The following is a 24,441-nucleotide window of genomic DNA, read 5'->3' on the forward strand; positions in this document are numbered from 1 at the left end:
CTTTATAGGATTTTTATCTCGGAAGGGGCGGGGCTTTTGGGCTGTTTAGTCTATTGGCCAATCACTGACTATACACGTTTTAAACGCAAACTGCGCTTTCGAAACGTCGAGGACAGCGGGTTCTGCACGTAAAATGCGTCCCACGTTCGTCTGGGAAATGCGTCCCCCCCCCCCCCCAATATATGACAATATTTACATTCTCAGGAACGAACGATATTTAAAATAACTTCATGTTATGTCAAAATGTTTCACCGTTAGGACCGTGGTAGGATTATGAACGACCATTCTGTTAATGAACGACCAGAGATGTTTATGAAAACAAAATGTGTATGTGTGGGTTTTAAAAATGTTGTTGTTCTTTCTTAGATCCGCCCATTTCAGCTTTTCAAAGAGCGGCTGCTCCCCCTAGTGAAATATTTGTAGAACAGAATTTGTAGAATTTGCTGGAATTTATAACATGCAGCACACCCAAATAAGTAGCTAAAAAGTTCAGATTTCTCACGGTTCAGGTTGCATTTTTCAAAGAGCTCCATTCTGAATTTTACAAACAAGATTAAAATCGGTACATTGGAAACTAGTTAACACTGAGAATGTTCAGCTCTATACTAAATATTTTACAAAAAAAAAATTTGATGATACCTTCACACGACCTCAAAAAAAAAGAGATGTCTGTTGGCCTATCATTCATTCGATTTTACTTGCACGTACTATAATAATTTTTTGTATAGGTCAAATAAAAACAAAGTAAACAAGTGGAAGTAAACTTTTCGTTAGGAAAAAAAATACTAATCATTGTTTTTGCTATTAATGTAAAACTTTATTTGAAGTTCAGACAGCTCCAATATTGATTTTAAACATCTATCTTTGCTTCATTATTAGCCATCATTCCGTGTAAATATAATTATAAGGAACCTGATGACTCTGGATACCTCGGGAAATCCATTATCAAACACAAATTAATTCAAGCAAAACATCTGAAATAATAATACATATGGGGATGAAAAATAGAAATAATTAAACACCAAATGCTTCATAGTATGCAAATCATGAATATATTTTGTGTGTATCTATATAGCTAGAGAGCCTTAAATTGTAGGTTTACAATTAATGTTACATGAATATCACATTGCAGTATAGTGTAAGGTTTTCAGTTCAGACCTGTCTGAATTTAATCCATTCAATTATGAGGATTTCTGTAATTACAATGCAAGAGTCCTTAACCCCCATATTTACATTTCTCACACTAGTTTGATGATATTCTTGTCATGTTGCATTAAAAAGCAGAGAGATTCAGACACATGATATTAACAAATAAAAAGATAAAACAAGCTTTGTGAATATTGGAAAGAACATTAAAAAAATTTAAAGACAGAATGCAAGACAAATTGCACAAATATGACACCAGATGCACAGTTTGACTATTTACAATTTGGCTGCAGCACAAAATAAGATTATCTCCTAGCATTGTGCAATAATGCATTCCTCAAAGGACACATTGTACATCCACACATACAACTGAGTGACAAATACTAAGTGCAAGACCATCATATTTCCCTGATGTATTGCCAACTGCCACCAGCACCTCAACCATATATGGAAAAAAACACATTCAATCCCTTAAATGTAATTCACCATTTAGTGAAATTTACATAGTGATGGTACAGTATTTATATTTATTTTTTTAATTACCAAGAATAACATGCATTAATATACATGTTTTATTGTTAGCTTCACGTGGCTAAACACATTTTCTTTTAAATCTTCAGGCCATGTGTAGGCTGGTATGGTTTTAGAAGGGGCAACTTGATTAGACTATGCAAATCCTGACTTAGACACCTGGACTGTAAAACTGCCTAGGTTGAGTCTAGATTTCCCTGTAAGGGCATCTATAATCATACTAGGACTCTGTAAAGAGTGCACAAAGTCTTATAACCTGGAATAAATGAGCTGTTAAGATCCACTACAAAGTTTCCAATGATTTACAAACATTGGAGAAACTACAGAGGTGTATCGATTCATGTCCAATGGAGAAGAACACTTCGCTAAATGATGAGAAACGGTATCTCTAAGACCACAGATAATACAAAAAAATTTGTCATAGGATATAATATTCAGTCATTTGTATATTTGATGTTGGTTTGAAACCCAATAATAAGCTGCATGTCAAAGCAATCTATGGGTAGGCCTAATATTTTCCAATTCTTTTGTGTTTAAACATGTAACACATTTTACTATTTAGATCTGACAAATTTTACAAATATTGAACCAAAGGTGCTGCTCCATTCTGCAAATTTTCTTCTACACCTCATTCCTTAAAATATACATAGATATTTAGGACCAAATAGACTCACATTGTTAAGACAGACAAGATGATTGCATCTCAGATGATCAAAAGGGTCATGTGCATCATACTACATACGTGTTGGATATAACAAAATAATCCCATTAATCCCATTAATAAACACACTGCTGATAGTGTACATGAAAGCAGAATGACTCCCGATGCCAGTGAGATTTAACACAAATAGCCACTACTTATTATAAACATACCAAAACGTTTGACGCGTAACGTATGCTATGATAAGATAATTTTCTTAAGCCCCTTTCCTTATCATGCCACATACAAAGACCGTTTCTGCTCTTGGCTATTATCAGTGAATTACAACATTCTCTGTTTGCACCCAAAAGCTACGATTACAATAATCTAATCAGCCTGATTGGAACCCGCTTGCTCAGATCCTACCACAGAAGGTGAAGGCTGAGAATAGTAAAACAATCCAGTCGTAAGCAGCTGTTATTTGGTTAAACTGAGCCATACTTAGAGAGCGAGAGGTAGAAGAGGTGATGAAGGCTACACACCCTACCAGCCACTCTTTAACACTATTGCTCTAACCACTTGTTCACTGACTTTTCCAAATAAACTCTCGTAAAACATTCATTCTTTAGTCATTGCGAATGATTAGAGGGCTGCCAATGTACATCTGGGGCCAATGGCTGTCAAGTATTATCTATGTAAAACAATGCCTTTTAAAACAATCTTAAATCATTTTCAAATTATTTGACACTTTTAAAAGCATCAAACAGCATTTTATAAAGTCTTAAGGGTTTTGTTCGTAATATGACTGATGTACAGGGTACACAGATTAAAGTGCATCATGCTCCACTGGGGTCTGGAATACCGAGGGTTTAGTTTTTCCCTACCATATGTGGGACACTGAAGAGGGTAACAGAGCTGGGTTGGTTAGACCTACTGAAGTTAAATGAAAATGACAGCAAAACTCAACACCCAAATGAAACAAAATAAATTGATAACCAGTCCTGATGAAGCTGGTCTGGTGGGGCTGGGGAGGTTTTGGAAGTTTGCTTAGAGGGTTTATCAAAACCTCCGGGTGATGTTAGCCAGCCAGTTTACTTGTAACCAATGAGGACTTTCTCTGCGGAAGGTCTTGTGGGGTTGGAATGTGATCCCCGGTAACGATGTTCTTGTCTGGACCGGCTGCGGCAGGCAACTGTTTGTTCTTCATCTTTGCCTTTGCCATGTTGTAATCTCCTGAGTCAAAATACTTTTGCTGGAGACAAAAAATTCACAATTTGGGTGACATTTTAGGAGTTACATTAAGGGTACATAAAGGTTATTGTTGTTTTGGCTATGTTGCAAGCGCCTGGAACTGTATGAATATGCCTTTTAAAATGTGTTTTTATTCAGTTGTACAATTGAAGTAAAAAAGAATGTTAAAATCTTTAAACATACTCCTTTCTGCAGTCTCTTCATCAGAAAGTCAGAGCCACCTGGCTTTTGACCCAAACTGGGATACTTCGCTTTCAATTTGGCCTCCTCTGTCCGCACTGGGTTTGAGTTTGTGTCCTGAGATTCCTGAAAAACATTTATTGACATCTGTAGTTATTAGACATCAGTTTAGTTTAGTTTTCATAGTAAAAATTATTATATGTACAGTACACAACCATTCAATAAGGTCAGTAAGATATTTTTATTAAAACATTTTAACAAGTCTCTTATGATAAACATGGCTGCACTTATCTAATCAAAAATACAGTAGACAGTATTATAGTGAAATATAATTGCAATTTAAAATAACTGTTTTCTATTTTAATACATTTTAAAATGTAGTATATTCCTGTGATGGATGGCAAAGCTGAATTTTCAGCATCATTACTCCAGTCTTCAGTGTCACATGAAATTATTCTAATATGCTGATTTGGTGCTCAAGAAACTATTGGTGCTGTTTTAAATCTTGAAAACAGTTGTGCTGCTTATTTTTGTGGAAACCATGATACATTATTTTTAGGATTCTTTCAAAAAGAAATGCAAAAAGAACAGCATTTATTTGAAATGTATTTTTTGTAATAATGTAAAAAGTGTTTACTGTCACTTTTGATCAACTTGATCACATGGATCCTTGTTGAAATTTATTAATTTATGTTTTGAATGAGTTTATGTAAACAATCTTTATTGAAGGGTTAGTTCACCCCAAAATTATGTCAGTAGTTACTCACCCTCATGTTGTTCCAACCCCGTAAGACTTTTGTTCATTTTCGGAACTCAAATTAAGATATTGTTTTATTAAATCTGAGAGCTGGCTCACTCCTTCATAGGCTTGTAAGATGTAATTGCATCTGCCAGCCCAGAAAAGATAGTAAAGACATCGTTAAAATAGTCCAAGTGACTACAGTGGCTCAACCTTAAATTTATCAAGCAACGAGAATACTTTTTGTGCGCAAAAAAATAAATAAAAAAATAACGACTTTATTAAACTATTCATTTTCGTCTATGTGGGCCTCTGAGTGAGTTCACGTTGTGTAACAGCGCAGCGCTTCTGGGTTGTAAGTCAGAACGTAGGCTCACTATTGGCCAGCATCACACACATGACCAGCGTCGGCCAATGGTGAGCCTACATTCTGACGTACAACCCAGAAGATACACTTATCCTCTGCCCACATAGTGAATAAAGTCGTTATTTTTTGCACACAAAAAGTATTCTCATCGCTTGATAAACTTAAGGTTGAGCCACTGTAGTCACTTGGACTATTTTAACAATGTCTTTACCAACTTTTCTGGGATAGCAGACATCGATTACCTAGCAGTCTATGAAGGAGTGAGCCAGCTCTCAAATTTCATCAAAAATATCTTAATTTGTGTTCCGAAGATGAACGAAAGTCTTATAGGGTTGGAACAACATGAGGGTGAGTAATTACTGACAGAATTTTCATTTTTGGGTGAACTAACCCTTTAAACACAAGGTGGAAGACGGAACAAACTCAGAGGTGGGAGTAAGTCACACATGTGCAAGTCACAAGCAAGTCTCAAGTCTTAACCTTCAAGTCTCAAGCAAGTCCGAGTCAATTTTGTGAAAAGCAAGTCAAGTCAAGTCAAGTCACTGCTTTATGTCAAGCAAGTCAAGTCAAGTCGTAGCTTGGGTCACAAGTCACTGGCAAGTCATACAAACGTTTGATGATTTCACTGAATTTATATATTAAAATAAGTTAAAACTACATAAGCTGTGGACTATGGTTTTATTTGCAACATTTTTTTTAAATATGCATTTCCACATACAGCTGAGTGGTTACTACAATAAAAAAAATAAAAATAAAAAAATAAAAAAACTACATAGCCTAAAATGTAAATGTAACTGAAATTAGGCCAACATTAAAGCATGAAAAATAAATATGCCTCAAACATTGCAGAGGACCATTAAAATGTATTAAACAATTCACAATTTAAGTATAATGGTTCCTATGCCACCAAATGGCATTCTTCAAACTGGCATCCCCTTTATGGAACATGAACACATCCCAACAAGTTAGATCTTTCCTTTTTAACAAAAGAATAACAAGAAAAAAACTGTAATAATTGAATTGACACAAAACTTACACCTGTCAATCAGGTGGATTGACTATTGTACATTATTAATCTGTGTGAGTGAGTGACTTATTAATATTTGTGAATGAATGTGTGTGCATGTGTATGTGTGAAAAGTGTATTGTTTGCATGTCCATGGTTGTGTTTGACTGTGTGTGTGTGTGTGAGAGAGAGAGAGAGAGAGAGAGAGAGAGAGAGAGAGAGAGAGAGAGAGAGAGAGAGAGAGAGAGAGAGAGAGAGAGGTGATTTGATTGAGTGTGATTGATTCATTAATATTTGTGAGTGAATGTGTGTGCGTGTGTATGAGTGAAGAGTGTATTGTGTGTTTGCATGTGTGCATGGTTGTGCTTGCAAGTTTGAATTTTTGTTTTGTGTATTTGTGTATGCATGGTTCGGTTCGAAAGTCTGTATGTTTTTTTTCTTTGTGTGTCGGTGTCTTTTTACAATCTTTTAGTGGTATTAACTAGCGATTTCTTTTTACTTACTCTATGCCCTATATACTAGCGTTATAAGCTAAACAGTTTTTAGAGATAAAACTCTTTACATTCGATTATCATGAAAACAAATCCCAGAGAACGGTAGACTGTACCAATGCATTATTAATTATTATTAAATTACAGTTACTTTTTTTTTTTTTTTTTTTTTACATTCAAGTCAACCCTGGGATAGCAGACTATATTGGTAGCATATAACTAGACAGTACAAAGGGATGCATGTAAGAAAAACTGGAATATGGCATATTTTAACATATTTTAACCCGATTTTCATTGTCAAGAAAATTTTTTTCTCTGTGCTTTTGTATGTAATGGATTATTCAGATCATAAAAAAAATCATTAATCCAAGGCAGTCTAATATTATTAAAAATATATAGAAAGCCTTTATTTCATCATGGCTTTAATATTTTAAAATCAGGTGACAAGTACTTGGACAACTATGCGTTGTGGCTAATGAGCCTTTGTCAGGGTGTGTGACCAAAGCCCCTTTCACACAGAGATTCCGGAAAATACACGGATAAAGTGACCCAAGATTTGACCCGGGTTCGTTTGATTTAGGTTCATTCACACTGCCAGTGATTTTCCGGAATCAGAGATTGCGTTCACACACTGACACACAACCCCTAAACAACCACGCTTGTGCATTTTTTTTTTTCTCTGATTCGATCATAAACTTGCGCTTTACGTACCGTTTCACAGCTGACGAACGATCCCGCGCTTCAGCGTCATCACTACGACACTGCATTATTACGGCTTTTGTTCACACAGCGCGCGTTCCATAGACAGTATATAAACTGGACACAGCGACCCCATAGGTTTCAACGGAGAAAAGTGAAGCAAATTAGAGGCACTCATTTCCTGATTGCCGAGCGAACTGCGCAGACTCAAACTGAGCTTGACGACGTGGATGTGACGTGAGCAGCCTGTCTGACAGTTGTAAGTCTTCTAGGAGCTGTGCCAAGAGAAATCTGAATCATTCCCTTCCGAAACTTGCAGAGACGGAGAGCGTGAGTAGGAGCTGTCCATGAGCTAGGAGCAGGAGAAACTTTACGATTCTCTATGGGCTTCTCCCTTGACTTTATCGGACTTTATGCCTCCAAGTACCCCCGATTGACTGCGAGCTTCTCCTCCTGTCTCTACGGTAATTTCCAGAGAGTCGCGTGGTTATGACGCAATCGTTAGCCTGTTTTTACAAAAACTGCTTCTACGGGGCCATAACGTAAGATACAAGGTAAAGGAGCATTTTATACATTGTCGTGTTTCTTTAGAAATAAATAATGGACAAATGGAGTCTTTAAACGTCTCAGATGTAAAGTTATTCGCTGTCAAAGTGACGCCAAAATGAATGGGAGTCAATGGGATGCTAACAGCAGGTGAAGGCTTGTTAGCCAATGGCGGCCGCCGGGGGTGGTACGGAAATCGAGAGCTCGATGGCGCGTTCCTGCTGCGTCACGTGATTGTTGCGGTGCGTTCAAATACAGATATTTATTTTTAAAAAGACAAGTTATTTCGAGTCATTTACCTCAAGTCCGAGTCAAGTCTCAAGTCATGAATATCAAGTCAAAGTCAAGTCAAGTCTTTTATTAATATTTGTCAAGCAAGTCTCAAGTCCTAAAATTTGCGACTTAAGTCTGACTCGAGTCAAGTCATATGACTCGAGTCCCCCATCTCTGAACAAACTAATAATCAACACTCAAAACTCAAAGTAATAAATCTCATTCTCAAAATATAATAACAAAACAATAAAAACAAAACCCCTTTCATCATATCATTCTTCCTGTAATTCCAAAAGGTGTGGTCCTTTAAACACATTTCAGGGCAAGGTACAACAAGATTGTTTAGTTTGGCATTAAATTATCAGGTGTGTTTATAACAACTCTCTGTCTTTACTATTAGATAGGGAAATTACATTTTGGTTTCAATTTGAATGCAAGCTAAAATAAACAAACACTTGGAAATTCTGTCATAACTGAAACTAGACAACATCCGAGTCAAGGCGAATTTGTAAACATCTTCACGTTTCTGTTTTGTTTTGGTTTAAAAGGGGTTTGTTTTGAACAGTAAAACAGCTAAACCTGTCTTCAGGTCTTGCAATTGTATAGTACAGCAAAACTTACCAAGATATTGTAGGTTACAGAAAGATAAATATTTAAGAAACAACATATTTTTTCCCTCTTATTTTCATGCTTGCATTTTGAATCATCCTCTGCTTCGCCCTAAGCTGAGGAATCATGTGGTGGTGTGTTTAGACTGAGGCTTGGATAATTGTAAAGAACAAAACACATAATGATATAAACTGCATGCAGTATGCACATTTTAGTATGCTTCCATTATGAATGCATGACTTGAGATTAAGACCATTTTGCAAATAACTAGACAGTGAGTCAATAGGGGCAACTCTTGCTTATAACGCTGGCTAAAAGACACATTTGCATTCAACTGTAGCAAAAGGCAGATTGTAGAAAAACAGGTTTGTAAATCCTCAGGACTAAGTTTATGTTCTACATGCTAGCTACACCCTTTGAGTCTCTGTGAGTCACAAATAATTCATAACACAGAATTTTAAAACACAAAGGTAGAATCCTGTAAAAGTTTATTCCACTATACAAGTAATATAAAATAAAACATGTTGTTTTTCATCATAGAGGTTTAAAATTTAGTTTACCATGATGATATTCTTTTTACCTCCACTGAAAGCGACAAGTCTTACAAGCTAGACTTTTTTTCCTTAAGACTGTTCATAACTATGAGTCAGTTACTTAAAAATTATAGATTGGTCTAATTTGATACAGAAAAGTAAGCCCGGTTGCCCCTTGGCTAACTGCTAGTTGGTCATTCTAGGTCTTAAGACATAGCCTTAACATAACGGCTGTTTATGCAACAGGCCCCTGGAGAAGAAACAGACTCTTCTGATTAGGTCCAGTATATGCTGATTCACTAGGATCTATAACAAGTAATTTATGAGCTGCTATATTCAGCACCACCTGGGAAAAGTGCAAACAAGGCTGTTAAGTTCCCACTGTAATAACTACTCTTAAAATCTGCATGCACTTGGAACTCGTGATCATATCCTGAATCTCATTTTCTTCTGGATGCATACAGTACATGCCATTTTAGCACAACAACACTATCAATAAACAGCAACAACAATTTTTTTTTTTTTTAATTGAACATCAACAAAGAAATTAAAATATCAGAATCTGTTTTTTTCTACAACTGCTTTCATAGTATGGCTTGACAACTTTGCGGGAAACATATGAAAATGGGCGCCCCAGTTATTTTTGTTCATACAACACAACTGACACCATCAGGTTAGAGTAGGTGTAACAAAACTGAAAAGCGACAGAATGTACCAATCATACGCTCTTATTTTCGTGACGTCTGAGCTCACTATCCAATCAAAAGGAGGCTCATGCTTGCGAAATCTTCGACTATCACCTTTTTCAACTCATGCAGGTGACAGCTAAGCAATCAAATAACAAAGAATCAGAGAAATGTCTGTTGAAGGTGTCAGTGAGCAATAAGCAGTCATTTATATAATACGGAATTAAGGCATAATGACATTATAATAGATGAAATTGACAGACACCGTAAGAGACTGCAACGAATGCCTCGTCTAATCTCGTCTGCCCCAATCTAATCCCCACCTGATTCTCGTCCATCTGCTCCGATTGCGTCTCCGTGTCCTGGTTATCTGATGACATGTCTGTTCGGCGTTTGCTGCTTAATCAACGTGTTGAAATGTAAATTTTGCTGTCTATTCGTGCCCGATCCGATCCACCCACGGTGTTCTGTATCAAAATGGCGTTCGCTGCAGCGACGTCACTTTGTGGGACGGTCACGCAGCGATAAAAGCCAATAGGAATCCGGTTTGATGTTTGAGAGACCGGAGAACCAGCCAATAGAGTTCCAATAGTCATATCAAAATAAATAAGTGACCAATGGTAAGCTACAATGCCTTTGCGAGCTCACGCAATAATAAAGATTAGATAGGGCTATTGAAACTGTTAATTTATATTCAAATCTACAGGGATTTTAATACAAATTCTCAATAGGTTTTCAATGTGGAAAATTTAGCCTGCGACTATATTGTTATCTAGGAGAGACCTTATAATTAAACAATTTTAAATAGTAATTTTAAGGCCTATATAGGCTTAAGAAGACTTCATACAATTCTTCAAAAATGCATTTTATTAGATTTCCAATGACCAATCAAGCTACAGTGCCTTTGAATCTGCTATCCCCCACACTACTAAATGTATTATAGTCTTTTCCCTGCACAACTGCACTGAGGTAAGAAATGTGCTGATTATCAATATACTGTATTTTTGTTAATGTATTGTCACCAGTTCAAAATTAGAAAATCAAAAACTTTACACTTTAAATAAAATAAAATAAAACTTAAAAAAGGAACGATTTAAAAAAAAAAGTTACATAAAGCCAAAGTACGCGTTGCTGTTTTTCAAATGAAGAAATAATGCTTTATTGCTATAATTATTTGCATAATTTAATATTTCTGTATAAATAACTTAGCATTTGATTCCTTGTTTATAAGGTACTTAGATATAATTAGACAGGAATTAATAAGAGAGTTCACATTTTGGTGTTATCCTAGATTCCTAGTAGTACTACTAATGTTTCGACAGATTTCTTCTTTTATTTTTATGACATTGGAGTTTATGGCGGGAGATGGCGCGTGTTCGCGCGAGAGTGAGCGACACCACAGTTAGTACGTCGGTTGAGGTAAAACAGGCCTGCGTAAATGCTATTATACGTTTTTAGGATATTTCCTCTTTTTTAAAATTTAACTGTCCTACAAAGCCATCTTTATTACCAACTTTATTTGGTAAGATAATTATATTCTTTTCACGGTTATGTGTTTTTGAGTAACAGAAATTTTGCTGAAAAGTCATGAAGCCAGTAACTGAAGCAATCGCACCTTATATTTGCAGATGCTTATTTTTGGCTTTTGACTGGTGTTCTGTTACAATCATCATCATCATCATGGCATGTGAACAGAAACTGCGAACTGTTCAGGTAACGTTAATGTACATATTTGTTTTCTCTAAACCAGCACATACCACCAACTTTTTAAAACGAGCTTGTCTAGGCTTTTGCTAGCATGTCCATAAGTTGTAAATATAACAGTATCTTGCTTACTGAATGTGTTTTTGTGTGTTTTTCCAGAACTGTCAGATGTTGCCAGATGTGGTGTCCACCGAACAGCAGTCGCTGGTGCTTGTGAAAAAACTTCTAGCCATTGCTGTCTCAAGCATCACTTACCTCAGGGGTCTTTTCCCAGAAAAGGCATATGGACGCAAATATGTTGGAGGTAAAAGTGGAGCAGGTAACAAATCCTTCATGATTTCATTACTATAACATAAATTTTGTGTTTTTTCTCCTTTCTTTTTCACAGAGCTGAAAGTCCTGATACTGCGAGAGCATAGCTGCCCTGGTGCTCAGCAGATTGTTCAGTGGTAAGCGCTAAGCCAGTGGACAGTTGACACACTCATGTTTTCACATTCCCTTCATGAAAAAGAATGAGTAAAACATTAAAAATGAAACTACATATACATACATTTGTAAGTGTAATATGTTTAGAGAACATCTAGGCAAAACTACATGACTACATCTCACCTCCAACTATTCAGGTTGCAGGGGTGCTTTGATGCACTTCAAAGAAGATACGTAAGTCTGTGCTTTTACACACTTCTGCAGTTTTCTTTATGATTTCTAAACCAGTTATATGACTGATGTCAACACTGTTAGTAACCTTTGACCTTTTTGCATCTGTGTTGCTTTATCAGCTGCGCATGGTTCTTCTATCAGTGAGTATTAACTAATTGATTTGAAAACTAACAGTAATCAATTTAAGACTATATGTTGCATGCAGAAGTATAATAGTTTATATGATATAGCTTATAATATAATAATAAAAAAAATTGACTATTTTTTACTTGTAGATTTACTGTGATCCAGACAATCCACAGGTGATCAGACGTTCTCTTTTTTTGATTGAATGCCATACAATGTTACTTAACTTCTTTTTTAATATAATGCTCATTAAATCATTTCATGACGACCTTGTGTTGTGTATTTCAGACTTTGAATGTGCATTTTTACGTCTTGCTTTTTTTTTGCAGAAAGTGACTGAGTGTTACCAGTTTAAAGTCAGATACACAGAGAAAGGACCTCAGATGGACTTTGAGAGGTGGCATATCTTTTTGAGTAGTTAACAAAACTATATGATGGATTACAACCCCAAAATACTAAATATTACAGCCCAAAATACATTACTTGCATAGCCTGTCCTAATATCATTTTTCAAGCAGTATTATTTACTACCACATGTTAATGTTTCCTCTTGTGAAAATAAATATCTGTGTTTTCAGCAAAAGCGGGCAGAGCCTGACTAAAATGGCCTGTGACAACACCCAGAAATCCAGTATGCTTCTGGTGCGTAAACTTTACATGCTGATGCAAAATCTCGGCCCACTGCCTGATGACGTCTGCCTCAACATGAAACTCTTCTACTATGATGAGGGTAAGTCTATGCTTGCTATCTGCTACAGACTGTACCATGCTCTTGAAGTGCATTGTTTGTCTTTTATTTCCCGCCGGCCAATGTTGGCCTGTGATCATATCCTTGAAGCATTTCTTTATTTCTAATTTATCTTTTTGTTTCATTATTTAACATTTTTGTAGTGATGTAGATAATGTAGACATAGATCATGATTTTTCATGGCTGATTCCAATTTCGGTTTTTTTTTTTTACAAGCAAATTGCCCAATGGCCAAAATTTAGCTTTTTTTTTTTTTTTAAGCAAAAAAAAAAAGTTGTTTATTTGCTCTATAACAGGCACACTGGCCTTAAACAAAAAATATCTATAGCCATTTGAAATTAAAGTCAACTACTGCATTTTAATCACAATCCAAACAAAAGATGCTACACACATGTAGCATGAGCAATAGTTTTTTATTTGAATTAGATTTTTAGATACTTGAAGTAGATCATTTCAAGATTCAAAGCAAAAATAGAATGGTCTGACTTCAGATTTGTGATATTAAGACACACTTGCACAAAACAAAAACAGCAGGCTGACTGAACGAAAATGCAAATTGTCTCTCTGACAGTAGGAGGTGCTTAACTGCAGCAGTTTCTTTAGGTACCGCTGAACACAAAGCAACGCTGCGCTTATGAACACTTTTTTATACGCAGGTAATAGGGAAATAAAATGCCATCCAAACTTTTCTGAAGACAGCTCCCTTCAGAGATACATTCATATAACCCCCCACCCCACCCCAATTTAATATTTCTATATATTTTTTTCTATATTTCGAGCATCACGAACATTTAGCTTGCTGTGTGCGTCTGTGTGCTCTTCTTTGCGTCCGTCCTTGGTGTGTTCCATCTCTGGCCTGTGTTAATGTCCTGTTTACAGACTTCATAATATTTCCACACAAATTACATTTTAGGAAATTATTGCAATGCAGTTTTTTGTGTGCAAGTCCAGAATAGAGATCGATCAATGTAGAGAAAATAAGTTCATTTGTTTTTTTTTTTTTATTTACATTTGAATATGATATATTTGAATATAGTGCAACATTTACTTTTAACCCACAGTCGAGTTTGATTGTTGACTTTTCTTAGTAAATGGTTTGGGCACCTCTAGTATTGGTGTTTTATTATTCAACGTGTATTTGGGTTTCAGTGACTCCCCAGGAGTATCAGCCACCTGGCTTTAAGGAGGATGACAACGGGACACTGATATTTGAGAGGGAACCAGTAAATCTGACCATGGGAGAGGTGGTCACACCTTTTCATAGCCTCAGAATGAACGTCACCACTGAGCGGAAGAGACTTGATCCGGTGAGATAAAGAAGCTAGGCGCCTACTGATATGCCTGGCAGAAAATATAATATCAGTCCTGTAAAGATGTGATCAATACTATACATGTATTTATGTGCGTGAACAGCCCGATGAAGATGATGTGGAAGTATGCGTGAGTACGAAATGGTCTTTGAAAATGTTTGAGGATGGGGCGATGTCTGAAACTTCAGTTCAGCAGGTGGGGTCCTTTCAATAATTATCAGATATTTCCTCAGTGTCTTTTCTGCCTTAACTTTACAAAATGTGAGTATTCGTCTCAAATGATGGACTTATTTGCTCACAGGAGTTTATGACAAAGGAGAATGTCATCACTGATGCTGGCATTGAAATCTCAGGTGAATGTTACACTCTGTGTTTGCCAGTTTAAAGACATTGTTATGAACCTAATCAAGGTAATCACCACTAACTCCCAGCAACCATTACTCATGGTCTGTCACCATTTACAGAAACTCAGGAGAACTCACAACAGCCTCACAGAAACAGCAAGGAGGATCTTACAACAAATGCAAAGGTAGCGCTACACAATTCCCCATCACAGTCTGCTCTAGTGGCCTGTGTGTATGAAAGGAAGTTGTGTTTAATTATGCGATGTTTATTTTAGATGGACAATCTGGTAAAGAAAACTGCTGATCTTAAGGTGGACGCCAGGAAGACCAGAAGTGGACGTATCTTTGAGCCTCAGGTGGGAAATACAATGTCCATGCCCCGTGTTTGTGTTGTCATGTTTGTTGGACTTTTATCACATTTACCAGTATAATCACTGGAACTTTGTGTGTATTTTTTATTAGTCGTTGAATTTAAATGCAAAGTTTAGCTTCATGCAACATTTCTCATTCTGACGGCTCTATCATGCAATCAGAGTTAGGAAAAAATTGTTAAGTAAACAGATTAGTTTATCACTTTAAAACAGGTTATTCAAGTGTTCATGTTCTGATGAACTGTAGTGTACCACAACTAAATGCACTTCCGGTATCTCTGCAGATCTCTCAGTTACAGTTCCCGCTAAGCCAAGATCCCCAGCCATGTGCCCCGAAGAGGCGCAAAGTCAGTGTACCCAAGTAACACTTTAACTAAGACACACAATATTTCCAGTACGATCACACAGCAACATACTGACCCATGATGTATGCTGTTTAATGTATTTTGGTTTGATTAATTCAGTAGCAGAAATGCTTTGTAAAACAAGTTTTATGGTTCATTTGCATACGATAACATGATGAGTTCTAAATTGTGTATTTTGTTACATATGTTAATATTCTTTGAGATACATTTGAATAGTCCTAATTTGCTTTCAGTGCCAGGACATTTTAGGAGCATTGTTTGATTTTAGTCACTAGATGGCATAGTTATTAGTCCACTAGATGGCAGCATGCACATTGTATCAAAACAATGACTCCAATAAAAACATGCCGTTTTTTGTTGTGAAGCAGACAGTTTTACGGATGATCGAGTGATATAATTTGATAAATAATGCACTTTAGGATATATGTCTAGAGGGGTACAGACATGTGAGCTAGATTTGGCTTTGTTTCCTGATGCTGATCTGTACAGACAAGCAACACATTTTCATTTTCAGTCTGATATTTACTACAAGGTTACTTTGACTTGCAGAACCAAAGTGACATACTAAAATAATCTATACATGCAGACACAGAAAATACTTTTTGCGCTGTTTTGACAATTTGTAAATTACATACAAAAAGTATGAACTCAGAAAATTATTAGCAGCATATATGTAAAGACACTGCTAACAAAAATATGTTCTAAGAATGTTTTGCTAACTTTCACATTAAGTTAACATTATTTCCAAATGTTCTCTGAACGATCATAACGTCCAGTTTTTTTAATGTTTTTTTCAAAATGTTTTTTCTTGGTTGTGCGAACATTAAGGAAACATTCTAGTTTACAAACATTATAGGAATAATAAAACATTCCATAATTGATGTAGAGATAATGGTTTTGTGCTAATGTTTTGAAAACATTATTAAAGACCAGATAACTTTGAATTAACATTATGTTAACGTTACTGGAAGAACGTTTATTCATAACTTTGAGAGAACCTTGCCAGAATGTTAGCCAACGTACTGAGACTGTTCCCTGTTAGATGAAGATATAAAGTGCAGAATAGTGACTGCTGTATTTTTGTACATGCAATATCAATCTAAATTATAACATATAATTTTTTTATTATCTTTTATCACACCTACTTGAAAAAACACACAACGACTGCATCCCAGTTCAGAGGCTGCAACCTCTCAATTTGGTCGTAGCTCATATAGCAAAGTTTTTATTTGCAAACATATTCTGGATATCTCCATGGTAACAATAATATATAAGCAGTAGTCCCTGTTTACAACAGTTTTCGCTTTATCTAGATCCAGAATATTTGTTGGCTCATTGCCTGAGTGGACTAAGAATTTGGCTAGAGACAAAAGTGTCTCGAACTCCAATTCCAGATCCGCAGTTTCAGGCTTGGCTGTGAAACACTGTATTAGGGACTTGATTTATCACTGAACAGAGACAGCAGAAGCCCCTTCGCCCTTTTGCTTTCACACTCGAGCTTTCGGTTTTTGACAGAATTTGATCTGTTTAGCATCTCCTCTTCCTGTTTGCTCTAACATTGGTGATGCGAACATAACGCAGTTTGGACCTAAAATGTACCATGTAAAAAGAGACCTGTGGGGGAAGGGGGAGGGTAGGGGAAGTCATTCTGGAGTTTGGACCAAGCAATCGAACCAAGTTAGCTGCTGTCAGGCTGTGTATCTGTGTGGGGGGTGATATCTCCCCTCAGGGCTTCTGGTAGGGGGGGTCTTTGGACATTTAGCAGGGGACTGTGATCCCCTGACCTTGCCAGAAGGGTAGATTTTTTTTTGCTGCTGATTAGCAATTCTTCAGCTTAGCAGCTTGGCTAAACTTTTAGTGCAATTTAATTTTTTTAAAGGATGCCAACAAAACCGTTTAAACAAGCTCACATTTTAATACAAGTACAGAAGATAGTTCAGTATGATTCAAATTAATATATACAGCAAATAGTCGGACATCTTAATAGCCATAGTTGTGTGTTTGTTTTTGCTTTTCCATTGTTCGTATCTGAATCAGTGCAATTCAAATATCAAGGCAATTTTTGCAGTGCAATCATGCATATATATATATGATCAGACAGTCTGATATGTTGAGAGAAATCACATATGGATGCAAATTGCAACTTTATCGCTGACCAAACATAACAATAGTTGAATCTTTCAGAGTGGCTTCCACTTTTACCATATTGATTAGTATCCAAAGCATGTGATAAAATGCATCTAGACCAAGCTGAATTCATGCTTGGCATCTCTCAACATGACAGAGTGTTTTACACGCGTGTCCCTTCTGAAATAGCAGTGCCGTACACTTGACCTTGGGCTGGATGTATGTGCCTGTGAGCTGCGGACCATCACTCCTGTCAGTGGAGTGCGTGTCTGACCTTGGGCTGTAGTTACAGACTTGGCACTGACTAATTTCAGCGCAGGACTTCATATCGACACTGCAATCGCTAATATGTTGGATGATAAATAACTATTGACTGAAGTGAATGGAGCTCCTGGACAGGACGGAGTGGCTCACTAACGTGGACTTCGAATTGAATACAGGAGCTGCCCACCCATAGATCCAGGACCAGTGCTATCTGTCTTACATTAGACTAGAAGCAGTATTTTAAAATACAAAACTGATTTTGGGTCAGTAATAATTCACTTCTTTTTTTCTTTTCTTTTTGGCAGGTGAAATGTTAAATATCAGAGATTTCATCTAGTGTAGCTGTTCAGGTAATCAGTCAATGACTCGTGTTAAAAAAGCACTTATTTATTTTTAATAATAGTTTATACATAGATAATATAATAATAATGATTTGATCATTTATTAAAAATAATAATAATCAATTCTCATGTTGTTCCAAACCTGTATGACTTTTTTTTTTAAAACACTATTGGACCCCATTAACATTTATTATTCCACAGAAGAAAGAAAGTCATACCGATTTGGAACGGCATGAAGGGGAGTAAATGATAGTTTATTATAGTTATTATAGTTTCAATTTTTAAATTGAAAATTCTATTTCTTTCAATTTTAAACATGACTCACTAAGTGGTTATGTAATTTGGCCTGAGTTAAAACTTTGGTAGCTAAATTTACACTGTACCCAAATGTGATAAACATCAACTATGATTAATTCAGCAATGCATCTGTGTGCTTTGAGGAAAAAAAGCAAACCCAATGAGAAGCCACTCTTTAAACAAAATGTAGGCGAGCAAAATCTCATATCGTGGAGCCAAGAATTCAAGAAAAAAAAAATTCACGGCACCGCGTCTGACAAATCTCAAGAATCCCGAATCACGCATCAAGACACAGCTCGTATTAGGATGCAGTGTGCACGTCTGCTCCATAAAGTTTTGAAGTGTGCTGCCAAGTTCACTGCAGGCTCTTACTCTCACAACATATGCAGAGCGCCTGGAGGCAGAGAAAACTTTCCCTCCATCACTCCTCTCTCCCACATGCCCGGCCCCACCGCGCCTGACTTCTGCCCCGGTAGCCGCTGTGCCTCTCCGAGTGGATGGGTTTTCATCTCGCAGGGATGCGAGGGCAGCCACTCCGCTCCCCCTCACACTCCTTCCCCGTGGAACACAGATTTACATTTGTACTGCTGCACAGTTCTCAGTACTCCAGGCGAACAGCCAAATCCATGCAGCACTGATAGAAACACAGAAACAGCTCGAGCGACTTCAGTCAGGTCTCTAGAGATCGAGGACTCCTCGGCCTGAGATGACGGAAGTGCATATGTTAAAAAATATATATATATATATCTTTTTGCATTATCAGTAAACATTATTCTTAGGAAACATGTGAGTCAATACACTAAAATGTTTGCTTTAACACACATAGAACTGTACTGATGTTTTGAATGTAGGCTGTATACAAAATTAACAGACGTTTAAATGTTCAGGAATTGGTATTTGCACACTAGTACTATAAAACTAATATATTTTGACTCAAAATGTCATTCCGCTAATAATTCTTCTTAAACTCACACTAGGGTGTTACTGGGGAGGACAGATGGAAAAAGAAAGATGTAACCGACATCTCAATCATTTGAGTAATTTTTCTGAGCAGTGGCCATAAGCAAGGAAAGGGCCTTTGTCCTAGACCGCCTTTCATTTCCAGCACTGCAGGAATTGTGATGGCCGTGCCTCGGGGCAACAGAGGCACCTTAAGGAGCCCCACCTTTAAATCCAGTGCCGGTGGCTCCAACCGTGACCTCTAGCTGCAGGGATCCCTCAGGCCAGATTTAAACGAGCTCCCGCAGGTCCTCCTCCGTGCCTCGCTCTCCTTCACAAGCTTTTACTGAACCGGAGCAGTATGGACTTCCAGGCCAGTCTGATTTGTATAACAGTCAAAGCAATGGCTGGACTAAACGGCCTTACATTAGGTAAATGCCGTGTGGCTGTTCGCATATGCAGAGAGGGAGATGTGCGGAAAAATCAGATGTGACATTTTCCGTGCTGGGGAAAGCGAATCCTGTGTGGGCCGTACACAGTGCAGCTTATGGCAATTCTGGAGTGCCGTACAATGATTGTGAATAACACAGGCAAAGTGTCATGATGGCTCTCTTTTGTTTTTTAAAAGCGTGCCTTTTCGAACCTAGAAGGAACTGTAGTTTTTTTTTTCTTTGCACTTGTAATGAAATAGAGCCAGCTGTCTCTTTTTACCATTGTATCTTGCTTCTTCCTTTAATTTTCCTTCCCTCTCACTATCATTACCATTATGGAGGCCATGAGAGACGCAAGGCAAAAGAGGCATACAATATCAGGTATTGATCCACACCCATCACCACACAGAGGGGAAAAAACGTGGGTTCAGGGGCTGCACAATTCAGACTGGACAGTGCGATCGATAGGATGCTCTATCAGCCATTGCCATGGCAACTAACAAGAGCAAGGACAGAGCCCCAGCGTTTATTTACACCTGTCTCCTACTCCCTGCCACCTCGTAGTGCCATCTAAAAAGGGTTAACATTTGATGTATTTTACATGTGTTCTTGTCAATGCAATTTGCATATGCTTCCCCTAAAAAACATAGGATTTTGAATTTGTGCTCAATATCTTTGTCTCATTGGCCACTATTTCTCCTTGTTCTTTGCACGGGACTTTACTTTGCGTTGACCCCAATTTGTAGGTCAAGTAAACATGTTCAATGCTGCAGTCGTTGACTTGATGAGGTCATAAAAGAGAGCCAAAGAAGAACAGGCTAAGGCTTTTTTTTTCAATGGGCGCATGAGTGAGCAAAACGCTGCAACAAAGAGCAGATCAGCAGACAACTTAACACTGAAGCCAGCCAACTTAACACAAGAATCCTCTTAGACGTAATCTATGTGAATATGGGTCACGTTCAAGGAGTCAAATGGCTTGACTAGTCATAACATGGAACATCTAGATTTTATGATGACTTGAAATAACATGCACAGGAAGATAGTATATTCTGCCTACACTTTCATTAAAAATAAAGATTCCAAAAGGGGGGTTTTCACAGCAACACCTTAGAAGAACAAACCTGAGTTTCGCAAAGTGAACAATTATTAAAAGAACCAATTTTTTTCCTTAGTGTAAAGAACATTTTAATAATCCAAAGGACCTTTTTCCACTAGAAAGATCTTTTTGTGCATTTGAAAGGTTCCAAGGATATTCAAAGTTCTTCATAGAACCATCAATTCCAATAAAGAAACTTTATTTTTAAAAGGCATTGGAAGAAATCTACATCTTTAAAAGTAGTTCAAATAGTTATAAATGAGGATGCATCCGTGTTTTTTACCAATTCCAATAAGCTGATAAACATTTTAATTTTATGACCAATAACTGATAAAGGGCAGTGTTAAAATTAACACAGACTAAAATCGTTTTAAATGCTACAAGTGAATTTAGGCATCTAAACATTATAATGTATATTAAAAAGAAAGAATACATTCTGACAGTGTTATTACATTTTTATGTTTTTAAAGACTAACTTTAAGGGAGGGCGCAATTACATATCTAATATCAATGACACAGATAAATAAATGCTAATATTAACCAATAACTGATATATTATATACCTAGATAAATATAGTCTGAGATACAGTAGACTCAAAGGGTTCCATTTACTTGGATTGTGTGATAGAAGGGAACCGGGCCGGCACACCAAGATCCTTCGCCTCTGCTGTGTGTGTATTTAAGTGTGTAAGCATTGCTGAGGCCATTTTGAACTCCCTATTGCAGTGCTAGGAATTGAGGTGAGTCCCATAACCTCACACACATGCACAGTTCTGACCGTCAACGCTCTCCCTACCCCCTTCAATCAATGGTAGTTTCATGTGGCCTCTCAGCCCTGCAGTGACGTGTGTGTGTGTGTGTGTGTGTGTGTGTGTGTGTGTGTGTGTGTGTGTGTGTGTGTGTGTGTGTGTGTGTGTGTGTGTGTGTGTGTGTGTGTGTGTGTGTGTGTGTGTGTGTGTGTGTGTGTGTGTGTGTGTGTGTGTGTGTGCGTGTGCGTGAGTGACCTATTGATTTATTGACTGTCTGGCTCAGCCCGGTCCATGGTACTGGACAGCCTGGAGCTGTGGATCATTGGACCTGAGGTTGCTAGGGTACTTTAGCCAAAGTAGCCGCAATACTAAGTTTGCCATCAGGTGATAGATTTAGTCACAGCGCTTTCAAGAAAAGGAAATCTAAGAAGGAAATCTGCTAGCCAACCAAAGTCAGTCATTGCTAACTTGCTAATTGCCTCTCTGTGGGGTCTATGTGTGCCAGACCTGCTTCTTTTTTTTCTCTTCTTGTTTCCAATTGCTCTCATCCACACCAGGCTATTAAGCTTTTCTCTCGCTCACATGTACCCACACACACTAGGACACCCCCTGAGGAGGCAAAAGAGTGGCGAGTGTCCAGCTGTCCTCCACCCCACCCCATTCCCTGCCTTTTCACTGGTCAGTGTAGGCAGATTGAGGGGGCCTAAGGGTGTGTGTGTGTGTGTGTTCGGGGAGGTGCCATTAGCACAGAACTAGTAGCAGCTGGCCTGAAAGAAGGGATTGAGTGTCACTGACCTGGCCATAGTGTCCAGCTGAGGGTCACTGCTCTGCCCTCCTTCGGGCACGTGCTGACCAACCATCTGTGTGTGTGTGTGTGTGTACAGAACGGCCTTTTCTTTTTGAATTGAGTGGCAGTTGCCTAATCTCGGAGCATTTTTTGTGAGCAGCTGGCCTGTTTGGTCTTCATAAAATGTCTATAAAGCATTGCTAGTGTCATCGTTCAGAGGGTAACATTAAGCTCCGTTTACAGCAAAAACTATATTAGGGTCCACACCAACAGACCATAATGTTGTGTTTATTAAATGCGCACACTGCTGCTGTGAATGCTCGAGCTCTCAAAAATTCTGATCGGCTGTCAATATTTTTGCTGTTTATCAGCTGGAAAAAGTGATTCCGAAAGTGATTCCAACAATATATTTTTAATGTTTCGTTAATGTGTCTTGTATAATTAGAACAATTATGAAAACTTTATCGTTATAGTTTTCTTTTCTTTTTAACAACAATTTTATTGCTGTTAAAAAAATTGTCACACAAGTTTAAACAGCATTTACATTTTTCATTATAACTGGATAAAATAAAACATAAAAAACATACTAGCAATAACATGGGCTCCAGGGCCGGCCCTGACCAATTTGCTGCCCTAGGCAAGATTTTACCAGGCGCCCCATGCATCACAGCCCATTTCACCCCGTCATTGTGTTCATGATTTAGCATATATATATATATATATATATATATATGTATATATATATATATATATATATATATATATATATATACACACACACACACACACACACACACGTGTGTACATTACAGCCTAAACACAAATACCAAGAGCATTACATAGCATTCAAGTCAAGTCCCCATTATCTTTTATAGCACGATTTACAATAAAGATTTAATGTGAACTTTGCTATTTTGAATAAACCTGTAAATAAATATCATTACTATGCCATAAAATGTACAGGCCAAAAGTTTGGAAACATTACTATTTTTAATGTTTTTGAAAGAAATTTCTTCTGCTCATCAAGCCTGCATTTATTTGATCAAAAATACAGAAAAAAAAATAATATTGTGATATATTATTACAATTTAAAATAATTGGTTTTCAATTTATTATACTTTAAATTATCATTTATTTCTGTGATGCAAAGCTGAATTTTCAGCATCATTACTCCAGTCTTCAGTGTCACATGTGACATCCGGTCTATCACATGATCCTTTAGAAATCATTCTAATATGATGATTCATTATCAAAGTTGGAAACAGTTCTGCTGCTTAATATTTTTTCATAACCTGTGATACTTTTTTAGGATACTTTGATAAATAAATAGTAAAAAAAAAAATGTTTTAAATGTTTTAAAAATAGAAATCTTTTGTAACAACAATATACACTACTGGTCAGTAATTTGGGGTCAGTTGGTTTTTTTTTTTTGGTTGAAATAAATCAATACTTTTATTCAGCAAGGATGTGTTAAATTGATAAAAAGTGATCGTAAAGATGATTTATATAATTAGAAAATATTTTTATTTTATTTTAAATAAATGCAGTTCTTTTTAACATTTTATTCATCAAATATATTAGGCAGCAGAACTGTGTCCAACACTCATAATAAATCAGAATATTAAAATGATTTCTAAAGGATCATGTGATAGACTGGATGTCACATGTGACACTGAAGACTGGAGTAATGATGCTGAAAATTCAGCTTTGCATCACAGAAATAAATGATAATTTAAAGTATAATAAATTGAAAACCAATTATTTTAAATTGTAATAATATATCACAATATTTATAATTTTTTCTGTATTTTTGATCAAATAAATGCAGGCTTGATGAGCAGAAGAAACTTTTTTCAAAAACATTAAAAATAGTAATGTTTCCAAACTTTTGGCCTGTACTGTATCCCCACAACTGCACAACTGTAGAGTAAAACATTAATAAAAAAGTGATAATAAAAAATGCGTCTTAAAACTGACATGATTGTTACAAAACCACACAGTCTGGGGACTCTGGAGAACTCAGAACAACTGCTAACATTAAGTTTAAGGTAAAAATAACTGCCATGAAATTACAGTATCTTACTC

The 24,441-nt window shown here is 36.9% G+C and overlaps 2 protein-coding genes and 1 long non-coding RNA gene across 5 annotated transcripts; 1 reads left to right on the forward strand and 2 right to left on the reverse strand.

Annotated features, from left to right (window-relative positions):
• Positions 1-792: 792 nt before the first annotated feature.
• On the reverse strand, positions 793-10,180 carry ensab (endosulfine alpha b). Its single transcript, XM_082150985.1, has 3 exons — positions 10,021-10,180; positions 3,752-3,874; positions 793-3,569 (listed from the first exon to the last, which is right to left on the reverse strand). The coding sequence occupies exons 1-3, from the start codon at positions 10,075-10,077 to the stop codon at positions 3,396-3,398; spliced, it is 354 nt and encodes a 117-aa protein (XP_082007111.1). The 5' UTR covers positions 10,078-10,180; the 3' UTR covers positions 793-3,395.
• LOC309484652 lies at positions 4,001-5,086 on the reverse strand. Its single transcript, XR_014200932.1, has 2 exons — positions 5,016-5,086; positions 4,001-4,910 (listed from the first exon to the last, which is right to left on the reverse strand). It is a non-coding gene; the product is annotated as an uncharacterized lncRNA (long non-coding RNA).
• Positions 10,181-10,351: 171 nt separating the features above from the next.
• Positions 10,352-15,689, forward strand: hormad1 (HORMA domain containing 1). 3 transcript variants are annotated; one of them, XM_082150980.1, is made up of 16 exons: positions 10,352-10,666; positions 11,020-11,219; positions 11,326-11,410; positions 11,561-11,705; positions 11,790-11,850; positions 12,025-12,061; positions 12,181-12,201; positions 12,337-12,363; positions 12,517-12,584; positions 12,766-12,917; positions 14,085-14,242; positions 14,349-14,441; positions 14,547-14,598; positions 14,710-14,774; positions 14,865-14,945; positions 15,245-15,689. In XM_082150980.1, exons 3-16 carry the CDS (start codon positions 11,378-11,380, stop codon positions 15,323-15,325), a joined length of 1,074 nt encoding a protein of 357 aa, XP_082007106.1. In that variant the 5' UTR covers positions 10,352-10,666; positions 11,020-11,219; positions 11,326-11,377; the 3' UTR covers positions 15,326-15,689. The 3 variants fall into 3 exon arrangements, with proteins under 3 accessions (XP_082007106.1, XP_082007108.1, XP_082007107.1); XM_082150982.1 differs by lacking the exon at positions 11,020-11,219; XM_082150981.1 differs by lacking the exon at positions 10,352-10,666 and having other exon boundaries at positions 10,946-11,219.
• The last annotated feature ends 8,752 nt before the right edge of the window (positions 15,690-24,441 follow it).

Source organism: Leuciscus leuciscus (assembly GCF_965113295.1).
Source record: "Leuciscus leuciscus genome assembly, chromosome: 20".
Taxonomy (NCBI): Eukaryota; Metazoa; Chordata; class Actinopteri; order Cypriniformes; family Leuciscidae; genus Leuciscus; species Leuciscus leuciscus.